Raw genomic sequence first — 17,171 nt, forward strand, 5'->3', positions numbered from 1 at the left:
ACGGCTGCCCCCTGCCCCTTAGTAAATCCGCCACTGCTCTAAACCTAGAATAATAAAGATGTTTGGTTAGGGACCTATGCACAAAAACCCCATTAACAAAACATGTGTATCAATAATTTATTTCCTTTTGTCGTTAGTTAATCAATAATCTTGAACCTAAATTTACCGTGGTTATCGACTCAGAAAATATCGGTGTATCGTTTTCCTCCGTGTATCATATCGTATCGTAAGATATTTAATCATATATATATATATATATATATATATATATATATATATATATATATATATATATATATATATATATAATATAATAATAATAATAATAATAATAATAATAATAAAAATACTATAAAAATGTAAACATTAACATTTTAAAGTCAAACTTTTCATTCCTAACTTTTTTTTAAAAAACTAATCTATTATAAAATAGGACAAAAGTCATAACTGCGCATAAAAATAACATCAACAAAATTCAAATTTTGATCCCTAATTTGTAAAAAACTAATCTATCATGCATAATCTTTAAGATCAATGGCACTTAAATTTTTTTCATCTACCAATTTCAAATAGTGTCTTCATCCTCATGTTCATCAATCTTTTCAACGTCATCAACTCCAACTTTGGTTTTTTCCTATTTTCTCTTTTCAATATCAAACTTGGTGTGTAAGTTTCTTGGATCTAATATATGTAAGAAACAAATTAAATCATATTAAAATTCGTTTCCAGGTCCTGATAATGTGAATATTTCGTTTCCTTCTTTTTTCTTTTATTTTTATATATATATATATTTTTTTTAATATTTTAACTAATATCGTAAATATCGTATTGTATCGTGATATGGCGATACGATACGATATCTCGCGATATTTAACGGTTTTTATGCATAGCCGATACATATTATGAGTTGTATCGTTTTGATTGGGACTGTACCGTCTCGCGATATATATCGCGGTATCTTGCGAGTTTAACTACTATGAAATTTACAACCATGGTAAATTTAATGAGTAAACTGCAAAAAATACCTCTGTAATCTCTAAATAGTAAAAAACCCCTTGTGATAAATAAACTAGCAAAAATCCCCCTGTGAAATTATTTAGGGTTAATAGCATTTTGCCACCTGTACTTTGCCCGTTTTTGCGCTTTGCCACCTTAACTAAAAAAAGTTGCACGGGCAGACCCAAACTTGTTTTTTTGACGCACATAACCACCTAGAGGGAATATTCCGGCGAATCTTGAAAGATTCCGTCACACGCGCGTTGCACATGACTAAATACATGGCTTTTTTGTCTTTTACTCTGAAGATATCATGTGGGGTAAAACTGAAAATTTTAAGGACTCAATTGAACTTTATTTGAAACTTACCCAAATTCTAAATTTATTGAAATAGAGTTGTGTGTCTGTTTCTTCCATGGGTGTGGGTCTTCTTCTTATATAGGAGTTTCTCCCTATTAATATTTTTCAAAGAAACCATTTCCAATGCTTCGAATGCTCCACTATGTTGGGACTTCTCTCTCTTTCTTTCTAATTCTCATTATGTTTTTGTGGTTTACAATATATGCTGAAATTAATTGCACTGTAGATATATGTTTGTGTGAGAAAATTCAACTATGAAAACAAAAGTGGGATGCAATGCAGATGAAGCAGTAGAAGAAAAGCAGCAACAGGTGGAGTCGCGTCGTGTGCAACCAGGAGGAATTTGTGGGGAAGATTTTTGCCCAATCATCCATGGCCAGAGATGTATCGTACGCAAATTCGTCAAGACTTTTGAACATGTCTCGCTAATTCTCTAATTCAAATCACTTCCATCTCCCCGATGTACACAATCGTACCTCCAACAGTTCTCCAATCCAAGAGCTAACGAACAAGACTAAGAGAAACGATTGGACTGAATATGTTGATGACAATCAGGAGGAACATCGAGGAAAGTTCCAAATTGAGGACCAAGATCGCCTCACAAGGTATTTAATTAAATTGATGAGAGAAGATAACCCCTAATTCTTTTGAAGCTTGGATTGTTTTCAAAAGATGTTGTTAGTTCAAAGAACAAATTAATGGGGGAGAGAAACTTTCAGTGAAGAAGAAGAATGAGTTTAATATCTTTCAATTTCACCCCTTGGAACTTGCAATTTTTCAATTTCATCCTTTGGAACTTTCATTTTAACCCCACATGATATCTTCATATTAAAAGACTAAAAAATCCTCACATTAAGCATGTGCATCGCACGTGTGCCGGAAAAATGAGAAGATTCGCCAAAATATTTCCATTAGGTGGTTATGTGCGTCAAAAAAACGAGTTTGGGTGTGCCCGTGCAACTTTTTTTAGTTAAGGTGGCAAAGCGCAAAAACGGGCAGAGTACAGGTGGCAAAATGCTATTAACCCAATTATTTATATAGCACACTCAACCCATTATCGATTTGAGTGTTGACTTGATATAAAAAGACACAAATACCCCCGGGTTTTACAATTAATAAATTCTTATATTTTTAAACATTTTAATTATTTTATTTTATTATATCTTAATTAAATAATTTATTATTCTAATTTTATTATCAGGCAATTTATGTATATATTTTAAATTATCCCTACATTAAAAGAAAACTTAAATTCCATTATTATGCAAAAAAAAAATATTAATTTAGCAGCCAAGACAGTAATATTAATTAAAATATTTTTTTTAAGAAAAAAAAATTATTAAAAAAAAAAAAGTCAACGCTGGAGACCCAGTGCGGTCAACTGCCGGAATAAAAATTCAGGAGAAAAAAAAGTTTAAAAAAAAAAAAAAATGTCAACGCCGATCAACGGCGGCGACCGGCGGTCTCCGGTGGTGGCGGGTCAAAATTGGGGTCAAAATTGAAATTAATGTTAAAATTGGTTAATTGATGAAATTGGGCTAAATTGGGGGTGTAAATCATGAAATTGGAGTTGAATTGGGTTTCAATGAATTAGGGGTAATATTGGTATATATAAAACGATTTTCCTTATTTGCAAATAAGTTTGAATGGGCTGGATTTATTTGAAGACAAAAAAGTTGGATGTCCCTCTTTTAATTAAGTGGCCTTGTCATGAGCCTATTTGCCATTTACGCTTTTAAAATTATTGTTTTACACTTTTTACAATATTTGTTTGACAGAGAGCGAAAATAATGGTTAATGTTAAAAATTATGATATATATTATGATATATATATATATATATATATATATGCTCCATTTTCATCCTTAACATTATTTAACCTCAATTTGACCCAAAATTTCACAAATTATTCAATTTTGTTACAGTTATTTTACTGTCAACGACAATAATTTCATTACGTTGACTTGTCAACAAATCAAAAAAAATAAAAGAAAATAACAATTTTTTTTTGAAAAAAAAATGTTTTTGAAAAAAAAAGTCAAAATTGGATTTTTGTGGACAAAATTGATTAAATTGGGGTTACAATTAAAAATTGGGTATAAAGGGTTGGGGTAATATTGGCATATACACGAATATTTCTTTTATTTATAATAAACTAGTAACCATGCCCGTGCGTTGCACGGGAACCACTACAAAAGAGAAGAAAATAATTATTTTATTTAAAATTGTATATATGTAATATAAGATTCATATGTTCAAAAGCACGGATGGCTAATTGTGCAAAATTTCGCAAATGAAAAAAAAGACAATGTTTAAGAAGAAAATAAACTCACCTCTGCACAAATTACGTTTCAATCATTGTAAGATAAAGAAAGAAAAAAAAGACACCTCAAATTTTGATCGAAAAATTTATACCACAAACAATTTAAAAGATTTATAACAAATTGTCTATTGGTCTAAAAATTGTAAAACAATTACAATATATAATATTAATAATTTTAATTTTAAATCATAGAAGAATTAATTAAATTTGATAAGTAATTTTTTATTAGACAAAACAATATACAATACAAAATCAATCTTAAACTAATTCTAACAAACTCTACGTTAAGTTGGAGTTAATCCGATAATCTAAGGGATGGTACAATTTTTTTAATTTTTGGATACAACACACACAAAAAAAATTAATAAGATTGTACTTGAATTCAACTGAACAATAGTTTCAGTTTATACTTGGCCTTCATTTTATTATGATCACTGTCGGTGCATGCTCAGTATGTAAAATCACTTGCTAATTGTAAATATAAGATTTTAATTAAAGTTATCAATAAGATCACAACAGAGAAAGAGATCTAGAGAGAGATATTGCCATTGGTTATTTTTATTAGAAAATGTTAAAAAAATTAATTACTTATTCCAAAAATGTTGACCTCTCAGTAAAATGTCAATGTTCGTCATCAATGCCCCAAAAAAGTTCTCGTAACTGATCCAGTATTTGGAACTGAGCACACTGAATGTTAACAACAGTCTCGTGATTGGTTAAGGTCGTGGAAAATTTGAAAAAACTCTTTATATTGATGGTCTAATAAAACATACGTGAAAAAGAAAAAATAAAAGTTAGGGAACGTAATTTTAAAGATAGTTGAAAATTCAATAAAAACTCCGTAAAAACAAGCAACACAAAGTGTCGAAAGTAATGCTACTATATGTCACGGTTGTTTTAAAAACATTAAAAACAAAGTTCTCCCCATTTTGTTTTACCTCGTATGAAGGAAAACGTAAAATTAATGTTCGCTAACAATATTATTTCGAGTAAAGTGCAAGAGACAGATTTACGAACTAAAGCTGCAATTTTGTTAACAAAAACAACAAACAAAATTTCGCAAAGCACAAGAAATTTTTGTATAATTCCAAAAACCAGCTAAAGGTTTTCTGGAAAAGAGCGAAATAACGCAAACAACTAAACAAAATTTTGAGGAGCAGAGATATTTTTATTGTAAAAGAATACGATAAAATCATGTTTATGCCAAAGATTTTTTCGGAAAAGAGCAAAGTAGCTATTCGCCAAAACTTCTATATTTTTATCTTAGGTAATGAAGTAAAAAAACAACGAACTTGACAGAAGTTTGACCACTTAGTTAAAACACAAGCAAAAAGATTGCTTACGCTAACTAACCGAAATCAATACAAGTATTTGCAGAGCTTCAAGATTTTCTCTGATTATTTTTCCGTACTATGACATTCACCAAGGATTTTTGGAAAAAACAAGCCGCATTTTAAAACACACAGAAACATGAGCAACACATCAAAGAAAAGAAGTTCATATTATTACATACTTGCAAAAAAATATTTTTCAGAAAATAAAGATTTTTTTTTTCATACTAACAAATATCCATCATGTTATAGGGTTAGGAAAACTGGTTCCCATAATTACACTGCAGTTCAATTGTAAAGAAATACTGAACATATCCATTAATCTAACATAGCAAATTTGCAAAAAGTACAACCATTAGATGCAGAAACTGAAATATTAGACGTAACCCATTTGTAAAAACAAACAAATAAACATGAAAAAAAAAAAAAAAAAAAAGAAGAAGAGGATCTTACTTTGGTTGGTGGGAAGAAAACAGTGTGATCATAAACTGCATAACCCCGAAATTATCTTTGAAAACCAAATCAATCTTAGAAAATTTGCCTAATCAAATTCAGAATTTGGCGGTGATCTCTAGGGGTTCGTCCAGAAGAGCAACCATCATCGCAGTTAAAATCAACTTCTGGAAATGAAGACATATGGTTCACACGTGGGGAGTCATTGTGAACGAAAATTATGCATGTGTTAAAAAAACCAACACCGTTAGCAACTATTATGAGCTGTCAAGTTTAAATGTAAAATAAATCTATATAAATTATTATATTGTTTACCTATAGAAATAAATTCCTTAGGCTTTTCTTATTGAAAAATCTCGGTGAGGAAGAAGATGATGAACAAAAAAATAGCAGGAAGAAGACGAACAAAAAAAATTGTGTTTTTCGCTGGAGCTTTTCATCAGTTTAAATGGAGTACAATTTGTGATGGGTTGAGATCATGGGTTCTAACTTCTAGTTAGTGGGGAGTTATAGTTAAGAAGGAAAATGAAAGGAAAAAAAAAACATAACTGCAAGAAAAAAAAAACGAAAAAAATGAGTAGATGTAGTAAGAATTGCAAGAATATAGGAATTAGTTGGAGATGGAGTTATACCACTACCCAAAAAAAATAGGAAAATATTAATTGCTTGTATTTTTAAACCTATGAACCGAACAATTAAAGCATTAGAACATATAAAAGGGTACTAGAGCATTAAAAGAATTTCAAATTTTAAATTAAAAATTTACTAATTGACAAAATTGTCCCTAGGTTTAGGTCTAGGTTTTAGTTCAAAATATCTTCTTTTTATATATAAGATATCAAAGGGATGGGCTTATTGGTGAAAGGGATATAGCCCCTAAACCTAGAATAATAAAGATGCTTGGTTGGGGATTTATGCACAAAAACCCACAAAAACCGGAGTAGTAGAAGGGAAATAACTTTGCTACATAGAAGGAGAATTTCATCATCCAGGAAAACTACCTTATGGAGACATACCATCATAATAGCAAATGGCGAGAGATGGGATTTTACAGTTTTCTAGAGAAAGAGCGGAGACATATGTCATGGGATCTTTTGCGCAACCTGGGGAATCCCTGCAATCTTCCATGGATCGTGGGGGAGATTTTAACGAAATTCTTAGCAATAATGAAAAGAAGGGAGGACTTCCTAGGCAACCATTACATATAGTGAATTTTCGGGAGGGGTTAGAGCATTGTGGTCTGCTCGACATGGGATTTGAGGGCTCTCCGTTCACGTGGTCCAATAATCGGAGCTCCCCAAATACCCGGGATCTGACCACGTACCGATCCAACTTGTCCTAAACGCATCTACTGAAGGACTGAATACGAGGAAAAAAAAGACCTTTCAGGTTTGAAGCTACATGGCTTCGCAGGGAAGACTGCGAAGAAGTGATCCAACAATAATGGTCCCATACCTCTCTGGCTGATCCTATAGAAACTATGCTTCAGAAAAATGATAGTTGTCGCCTGGCTCTAATCCAATGGCAAAAAACTAAGGTCAAACAGCCTCAAAATATTATTTCAGAAACGGCTACAAAGTTTGTCGGAAGCAGAACTTACGGAGGCTCGGAAGGAAGAGATTGGAGTTCGCCGAACAGAACTAGAAAAGGCTATGAAGACAACGACTTGTATTGGCGTCAGCGTAGTAAGGTTCAGTGGATTCAAGAGGGAGACAAAAACACAAGATTTTTCCATGCCAAAGCCACAATTCGGAACTGTACCAATAAAGTGAAAAAAATCAAGGATGTGTGAGGCTATTGGAAAAATAAAGATGCTAACATTGAAAATATCATCTCTGATTACTTTAGCCAAATTTTCAAGTCGACTAACCCGAGGGATGATGAGATAGAGGAGGTGTTGGAAAATGTATGTGGAGAGCAGAATTTCTGAGACGGCTAGTCAAGTTCTGTCTATTCCATTTATTTCAAACGAGGTAACCCGAGCCATATCCAAAATGGCTCCTCTTAAATCCCCTGGCCCAGACGGTTTACCCGTTATCTTTTATACTAAATATTGGCATATATTGGGATCTGATGTTCTATCTTGTGTTCTTAAATTTCTTAATAATCATAAACTTCCTTCTGCTCTAAACTTTACCTATATTGTTCGAATTCCTAAGGTGAAAAATCTAGAGAAAATTACAGGATATAGACCCGTAAACCTATGTAACGTTATCTATAAACTGGGGTCTAAATTTTTGGCCAATCGGCTTAAATAGGGGTTAATGTGATATATTCATTTAAATCCGAGCTCAATGTGTAATATTGAGGAAGTTATAGTATAATGGATGGAATTGATAAAAAAAATATATTATAGAGGGTATTTTAGACTAAAGATATGGGATTGAGTTTATTTGAAAGACTGTTATTTTTGTGGACCAATATGCATTTAAGTCCCTTGTCATCCCCCTCTTTGTCATTTGCCCATGTTTGTACATATATTAGCTAGAATCGATATATTTTATCGTATCTTATATTGTTTGTTTCTAATTTTGTTATATGCTGATGTGTGTCGATCCTTCCATGTAGGTAGATTTGGTCACACAGACTGACAAGAAATGCGAAGAATTCATTTTCGATTTTCTCAAACTACAGTTTCTTGACCACAAGCTTAGATTTCTCTTGTGAAGGATGCGTTCATCTAGGCGTTGCAAAAATCGGTTTTTCTCTAAGTTTTGTTATTCGGATTAATGTTTGAAATTTTTGCTTCATAATGTTTGTAGGAATCCCTTATAGAAAATAATGCTTCTTCTCCATGAAGAAATTAGTATTCCCCACAGCCGATTGGTGGCTCTAGATTTTGATTTCACTCCCTTCACACATCTGTTCCATCTTTAGGTTCAAACCATAGTTCGCCGGAACGGGAACGGTGCCCTCCGTTCCGAAATTCGTAACCAGAACGGTATTTGCACCGTGACTCGTCAGAACGCCGAGAAATCGGTGGGATGGGCGAGACGGAGCCACGGAACGTCCCGACGCGGCCGGAACGGTGCCGGAACGGTGCCGGAACGGTGCCGGAACGGTGCCGGAACAGGAAAAAAGAATTTGAAAAAAAAAACAAATTTAACTAAAAACAATAAGGAAAAAAAAACATAAAAGAAAAAAAATAATATGATGGTGGTAGGGTTAGATAATGAAGATTCTCCTGAATCACAGATCTTTGGCTTCACTCTTCAATTATATCTTACACGATACGTGGAGGAAAACGATACACGATATTTTCCGATTTGATAACATTGCTTCAAAATACTTAATTAGGCTCCATTCGGATCCAAGGATTTGAAATACCTCCGATTTGAAATCCAACACAATAACTTCAAACAATCCAAGTTAAATCCATTGTAAAACGAACCCATCAAAATAAGTTCAATGAATTTATTATTACGATTTCAAATATCCTTCGATTCCGAAATGTACAATCCTACTCAGCTGAAAACTCAAACAACATACTGTGCTTATACTTCTCGCCCGGTCGAACCACAACCGAAGGAAAATTCGGTTGGTTTATCGCATTCGGAAATCCCTGTGTCTCCAAACACGCAGCACCGTGCTTTTCATACACGGCGCCACCTTTACCAACGACCCCATTCACATAGTTGGCGGTGTAAAATTGCACGCCGGGAGCATTCGTCCACAAATCAAGAACCCTCTTGCTTATCGGATCCTTCAATCTCGCAGCATGCTTAAGCCCATTCGATTTCTCGTCTCCGCAGTCAAGAACGTAATTATGGTCGTACCCAATTCCGATTTCGTGGATCCGACTTCCGATTTTATTCTCCGTGGTGAAATCGAACGGTGTGCCTTTAACGGGTGTAATCTCGCCCGTTGGGATTGAGTTCTGATCTACGGGTGTGATGTGATTGGCCGAATCTGAATCGTGTGGTCCAGAATGGTTCCCGAGTTGTGGCCTGATAAATTCCAGTATGTGTGTTGAGCTAAGTTGATTGGGGTTGGCTTATTTTCGGGTACGCCTTCCATTTCGAGCGTCACTGTGGTTTTTGATGTGAGTGCGTAAGTTGCGGTGAATGAAACCGAGCCTGGATAGCCTGCATTGCAATCACGAGAAGTAGTGGTTATATATTATTATAGGGTAAATTGCAACCACCCCTGAGGTATGGTCAATTTACGAAAAAACCCCTCTTGTTTGCATAATTACATCTACCCTCAACTATGATTTTTTCTTACACCTCCACCGTTATGGTGTCAAATTCAACATAATCATCTAGGTTGTAATTTACCCATTATTTTATTAATTATGAATTTCTGCGTGCGTGTTATTCTATTATATCATTACCTTCTTCTCCGTCGCGACTATGATACTTGAAGGTAATCGACGGGTTATTGCCCTGGTTGTATTCAGCAACTTCCCAAATGACCTTGTCAAAGCCCTTGTGCCCACCTTTGGAGGATAAAATAAAACAATTAAGTTATACGAAAGATAAAACATTTACGAGTATACTTAAATGAGTAAAGGTCGATTTGCCAAAACATTAAATTAATTATTGCTCAATGCTACTTCCAAAACATTAAATTAATTATTCTTTTCATCCATCCGCAATAATAATGTGGTTAAGAAGGCGAGGACGAACAAATTTTAACTATACGAGACATGAACTTCAAAACTAGTAGAAATATATTCTTCCAAAGATTTTTTTGACTCAATATACGAAATGCACGCACGTTAATCGGTAAGAACTTCAATTTCGGAAACCCTCGAAGAATTTATTTTTCTTTTACTTTTGTATCAAGAAAACTACAAGGGATACAAATGCCAAATCAACATACAGATCAATAGAAATTCAAGAAACACCCTAAAAATCAAACAAATACAGTTAAACCTCGATAAATTAATGCAGTCGAACTAGCGAAACTCTATTAATTTATCGAACTAATAACTTAGTATATTTTTTCCGAGTTGGGACCGAAATAAATTATTATTAATTTAAACGGGATTATTAATTTATCGAGGTGCTACTGCATATATAAATATTATTTTAATGAAAAATAATGAGTATAATAATATATATACCATGGAGACTATTAGGTGGGTTGTTGATAGGCAAAGAGTAGTGAACCCCATCGAGTGAAAATTTGCCATCTTTGACCCGGTTCGCGACCCGACCCACTACGCACCCAAAATATGGAGCATCGCCTTTCTGCACACAATCAAGATTCAATTTTTACATGAGGCAGATCATATATATGAACTAGAGGCCAAAAAATCAAATGGGTTATTTAATTATTGAAAAATAATAATTAGGAATACGATTGGCACTCACCATATATGGGTCGAGAGTGTCGAATCCAAGAACCACATCCGCCAACTTTCCTTTCAGAAATGCAAATATAAATATTCAATTAAAAAAAATTACATTTGCAAAAAAAAAAAAAAAGGAAAATTGGATTTGTAAATTCGCCTAGAATAATAAAGATGCTTGGTTAGGGGGAACTATGCACAAAAACCCCATTAACAAAATATGTGTATCAATAATTTATTTCCTTTTGTCGTTAGTTAATCAATAATCTTGAACCTAAATTTACCGTGGTTATCGCCTCGGAAAATATCGGCGTATCGTTTTCCTTCGTGTATCGTATCGTATCGTAAGATATTTAATCAAATATTAAAAATAATAATATTTTTAAGTCAAACTTTTCATTCCTAATTTCTTAAAAAAAAACTAATCTATTATAAAATAGATCATAAAATAGGAAAAAAGTCATAACTGCTCGTAATAAAAACATCAACAAAATTCAAATTTTGATCCCTAATTTATAAAAAAACTAATCTATCATGCATAATCTTCAAGATCAATGTCACTTAAAAATTTTTCATTTACCAATTTCAAATAGTGTCTTCGTCCTCATGTTCATCAGTCTTTCCAATTTCGTTTCATTCTTTTTTCTTTTATTTTTTTATTTTTTTATTTTATTTTAATATTTTGACTAATATCGTAAATATCGTATCGTATCGTGATATGGTGATACGATACGATATCTCAAGATATTTAACGGTTTTTATGTATAGCCGATACTAGGGGTGTGAACGAGCCGAGCTCGAGCCGAGCTCGCCTCTTTTGGCTGGCTCGAGCTCGAGCTCGAGTCTATTTTGTCGAGCTCGAGCTCGAGCTCGAGCTCGTCGAGTTCTTCTTTTTTTGGCTCGAGCTCGAGCTCGTGTTAATTTTGTCGAGCTCGAGCTCGAGCCCAATCTCTTTTTTTTTTTTTTTTTATATATATATTTTAATTATTACTTTATTATTAAAAATTATTTTAAAAAAATACAAAATAAAAACTAAATTGTGATTATATATTTTTCTTAATATTTGTATTTATTTCTATAATATTTTATATTATTATACATTATTTAAATAAAAATAACATATAAAAAATAAAAAAAAATAAAAAAATAATAATAAATCCGGCTCGCGAGCCGGCTCGCGAGCTGATGAACAACTAAAATTAGGCTCGAGCTCGGCTCGTCAGAAAGCTCGAGCTCGCGAGCTCGAGCTCGAGCTCGAAAACCTCGAGTCCGAGTTCGAGCTTTTTACGAGCCGGCTCGTCGAGCTCACGAGTCGGCTCGGCTCGTTTACCACCCCTAGCCGATACATATTATGAGTTGTATCGTTTTGATTGGGACCGTACCGTCTCGCGATATATATCGCGGTATCGTGCCAGTTTAACTACTATGAAATTTACAACCATGGTAAGTTTAATGAGTAAACTGCAAAAAGTACATGTGTAATCTCTAAATAGTAAAAACCCCCTTGTGATAAATAAACTAGCGAAAATCCCCTTGTGAAATTATTTATATAGCACACTCAACCCATAATCGATTTGAATGTTGACTTGATATAAAAAGACACAAATACCCCCGGGTTTTACAATTAATAAATTCTTATATTTTTAAACATTTTAATTATTTTATTTTATTAAATCTTAATTAGATAATTTATTATCAGATAATTTATGTATATATTTTAAATTATTCCTACGTTAAAAGAAAACTTAAATTCCAGTATTATGTATTTTTTGAGTTTGTATTTAAAAAACCTATACTTCATTTGATTACCAGATTTTTAATATTTTTTTAAGGGGAAAGTACAGTTTGCACCCCTGAACTATAGGGGTTGTACTAAATACCCCCTGAATTACTAAACGCGACAAAATGGTCCCTCCGTTTTGCATCTGTTAGTGAATGATGACGTGGCACGTTGACTTTCTCCTTTATAGCTATATTTTAATTGTTTCACTCTTTTCGGACAATTTTACCCCTCAGTACATTCAAGGATTAAAACATGTATATTAAGTATAAATAAATCTTAAAAACTCAAATATTTACTATTTAACTTAATAAATATTTTTGTTGTTTCTTATTAAATGTTCAATTATATATATATTTTTAAACAATCAAAATACAAAAAAAATATTGTTAAATGTAAATGAATTAGAAAAAACTTAAAAAAGGGAAAAAAAACCTCTGGTAAAATAATTGGCAGAGATTTGGTTTTCTTTGTTATCACAAAACACTCAATTCTCTCAATTATCACAATTCGCATCGTCATCTCCACAAAAAATTATACCCATTATCTTCTTCCACATCTTCTTCCACGTTTTCACCCAAAATCCCCTTCAACGAATTATACAAAATTAAGCAATAGCTGGTCAGCGACACCTTAGCGAGGCCTTCTTCACTCTTAACACCGCCACCATCATCCCCAACAGAACCAGCGGCGGCGGTGCTATGCTATCGCCGCAACTGCACTCCACCACTCTCATTCTCTCATAAAACACAGATCAATAAAATCACCCCAACTAAACCCAAACCACGCCCTGAATTGAAAGAGGAAATCTTTGTCAATTGAAGCCCAAAACCAAAAAATCGCAGCCCCTGTAAAACCCTAGCGCTGCCGTCGGAGATTCAGCACCGCTAGGCGGCGAGAATGGAAAATAGAAGCTTGCGATGGAATATGAAGAGACTTGGGATTTAAACGTAAAATTAGAGGAGGAGGAGAAGAAGATAGAGAGAGGAGATGAGAGGAGGGGAGGGAGAGAGAAAAGAGAATTTTGTAGATAAAAAATGGCTGCAAAAGATGGAGAAAAGGGATAAGAGAGAGAGAAATAATTGCAAGTTTAAATGGGAAATTTGTCCACGTATGTCAACATTATGTTACACTCATAGGGGTAAAAAAGTAATTAAACGTTTACACTAACGGTGTTAAGTGTTTAACATTTGACCAGAAAAAAGAGGGGCTAAATTGTCGCGTTTGGTAATTCAGGGCGGTATTTAGTATAACCCCCATAGTTCAGGGGTGCAAACTGTACTTTCCCCTTTTTTTAATTTAATTGTCTACTATTTTTTTAATAACATTTTAATTTAATTGTCCATGGTAAGTTTAATAGTTAAATAGATTTAAGAATTAATTAAATATTCCTAAAAAAACGGACATTCGGTTCTGAATTTAAACTCAATAAAAAAATCAGAAAATAAAATAAAGATTTGTGCAGTGTTTAAGCTAATGTCCCGGCAAAAATAGGAGCAAAGCTTTTGTTGATGCACCACCATTCCACTTGGCGCGCAAAAGCTGGGTTCTTTTCACACTACCCTCGTTTCCTCTGCATTCCTCGGAAACTCAGTCACTCAGTCGATTCAACTTGGGCGCCGGCGAACGATCTCTCCCGAAATTTGCAATGGCTTGCTTATGGTTTATGCCAAGGTGGTTAGGGATTTGAGGTCAGCACGCCAGGTGTTTGATGATATGCCTGACAGAAATTTGGTTTTTTGCTGGACTTGTTTGATTTCTGGATATGCTAAACTCGGATCATCCGAAGACGCCCTCAATTTATTTACGACGATGCTCGACAAAAATCTGCTGCCTGAAAGTGATACCATGGTTACTGGTTAGTGTTTTATCTGCGTGTTTTGTGATCTTTTGCTAATGAATGAAGGTAATGATATGTAGAGATGTTCGGACACGAGAAGCTGGTATTCAGGCAAGTGAAACATGATTTCTTTCCATTTACGGATGTTTTGATTTATTGATGCAGCGAATTAATATTCTACTTAACAAAATCAGGACATCCACCACAATATAAAGCCAGAACAAGTTCAGCTTGTTCGCCGCGATTACACTGCAAATGAGGGCTGGGAAACGTTTCTTTCGTATGAAGACACACACCAGGTGTGTTTTTTTACATATTTATTTCTTCCTCCACTTATTACCTCTGCCTTTTGCACTGATGTAGTAAAAGAGAACTGCGAATTACACTCATCGAGATAAATAAAATCATTGAATGGGGTGGCATATTAGACTTGACCTCCGTTTATATTATTTTATTTTTTATGTGCTCTACTTCGTTTACAGGACATATTTGTTTAGCGCTCTAATCGAATTGTTGGATGAATATATTTAGATTTATATATGAAATGAACATATAATTATTTCATGATTTTTGCTTGGGCTAAATTTTATTTTCATCATTGTGCTTTGGGGCGGGATCACTTTACCATGTTCTATTCGATCATATCGATTTACCCTTGAATTTGTAAAATTGTTCGAATGTGGCTCCGACTTTAGTTTACGGCTTTCAACCAGAACACTGAAAGTGTTTGGTCAAGCTGTAGAAATTACCAAATGCCCGCCCGTCTCCTATTTCAATTATCTTTCATTCGGCCCCACTCAACTCATTCCCCTCTGTCATCAAATCCCCAGAGTCGAAGCCTTAGCCCTAACAAAAACACTCACCAATTCGATTTTTGTTACTCAAAAAAAAAAAGAAAAAAATAAATTCGCTTTTTGTTACTGCGTAATTTAGAGTTACAATGCTGGTGCTCAACGTGGCTATTTTCCTGTCGATTTTGTCATGCCATTAACCTTTTTAATTAACTTGGATGGAAAAACACACACACATGTGTATGGCACATGATAGTGATTTCACCCCTTCTCAGTTTAAATAATATGTTTCCCTTATTTTTTCAGAAATTATTGGTAGTTTCAAGATATCTTATATATATATATATAGAAATTAATCAATAAAACAGATGCATCAAGAAAAAAACAAATTCTTGATTAATTTCAACCATAATTGCTTACAGTAGAGACCGGAAATAATGGTCGAAAAAAAATATCAAGCTGCATTGAATAATTGATCCGAATCGAAAATTAAGAACTAGAACTAATTTCTCCTAACTCCATCCGAAATCTTTCAACGTAATGTCATCGATATCGATATCGATATCGAAATCGAACTCTATATATCCAAATCAATCTTCTGCATCTTGGAAAACGCATCACGATCTTCTTCGATTCCTTCATCTTCTGCTAATCTTCAGCTGCTTCTTTGTCTTTTCCTTTTAGTTTTCCTTTGGAAATATCCTAGTGATTCTACAAATTGCGTAATCTTTAAACTTCAACTCAAAATTCAAACAAACCCCGGCCAATGAAAACTCTTGCATAATCCAGTGACCGTGTTCTTCTTCTTCTTCGCCGCTCCGGCCTTTAGGTTTATTCTTGTAAAAGGTGAACATCTTGGACAAGCCGATTAAATTTCCCGATGACTCATCGTAAATTTCTTTGCCACTCGTTTGTCCCTTCCAAGTACCCGATTTTGTTCTTCTGGCGATACGAGTCTTACCATTAACTCGTAATAACTTGGTAAGAACGTACGTGACGTGCTTGAATTTCGTTTCGGAATGAAAATCTTCCCAATGAACGTCTTGAAGAACTTCCCATGGATCTGCTGTTTCGCCGTAAATCTCTTTTTCCGACATCCAATTCCATGGCAGTGGAATCCCCATTGATACTTTCAACAGGTAGCAATTAATCAGCTCTTCGTCCGACGGTACAACACCTGGAGCAATCCTCATTCTTCTCTCCCGTTCTTAATTCTCTCTCTTTCTCTCTCTCGTTCTTCTCTCTCTTTCTGTCTCCTTTTTTTCTTTCTCTCTCTCGTATTTTGTTTATTTATACAGGAACGGAATATGTATACATATAATATCTAGGGCAAATGGCAAAAAGGCCCATCACATGGGACTTAAATACATTTTGGTCCACAAAAAAAACAGTCTCTCAATTAAGCCCATCCCCATGTCTTTAGTCTAAAATACCCTCAATAATATAATTTTTATCAATTCCACCCATTATGCTCTAACTTCCTTAATATTACACATTGACCCCGGATTTAAACAAATATATCACATTAACCCCAATTTATTTTTTTCAGAAAATATTTTTTTCCTGAAATTTTTTTCCGGCCGGTCAACCACCGTTGACCGCCGGTCTCCGGCGTTGACTTTTTTGTTTTTTTTTGATATTTTTTTTCCTAGAAAAAATATATTTTAATTAATATTACTGTCTTGGCTACTAAATTACTGTCTCATATAGTAATATTACTGTTTGGGACAGTAATATATTATGAATATTATTTTCCCGAACAATAATATTATTAATATTATTGTCTAAGATAGTTAAATTACTGTTGGAGACAGTAATTTAGCAGCCAATGCAGTAATATTAATTAAAATATTTTTTTTAAGAAAAAAAATAACAAAAAAAAGTCAATTAACAGTTAAATTACCGTCTCCGACAGTTAAATAACTGCTGGAGACAGTAATTTAGCAACGAATACAGTAATATTAATTAAATTATTTTTTTAAGAATAAAAAAGTCAATTAA

At 33.7% G+C, this 17,171-nt stretch overlaps 1 protein-coding gene and 1 pseudogene across 1 annotated transcript; both read right to left on the reverse strand.

The window, feature by feature from the left end:
• Window positions 1-8,863: 8,863 nt before the first annotated feature.
• Window positions 8,864-9,582, reverse strand: LOC148768092 (uncharacterized; annotated as a pseudogene).
• Window positions 9,583-15,850: 6,268 nt separating this feature from the next.
• Window positions 15,851-16,363, reverse strand: LOC105961804 (NAC domain-containing protein 83). The gene has a single exon (XM_012986069.2). The coding sequence runs from the start codon at window positions 16,361-16,363 to the stop codon at window positions 15,851-15,853; it is 513 nt and encodes a 170-aa protein (XP_012841523.2).
• Window positions 16,364-17,171: the final 808 nt, after the last annotated feature.

This window comes from Erythranthe guttata, chromosome 9, assembly GCF_056151865.1.
Source record: "Erythranthe guttata isolate IM_541 chromosome 9, IM_541, whole genome shotgun sequence".
Taxonomy (NCBI): Eukaryota; Viridiplantae; Streptophyta; class Magnoliopsida; order Lamiales; family Phrymaceae; genus Erythranthe; species Erythranthe guttata.

Excerpts from the sequence above, each read along its gene's own strand:
- LOC105961804 (XM_012986069.2), bottom strand. The coding sequence starts at position 16,363 with ATGAGGATTGCTCCAGGTGTTGTACCGTCGGACGAAGAGCTGATTAAT.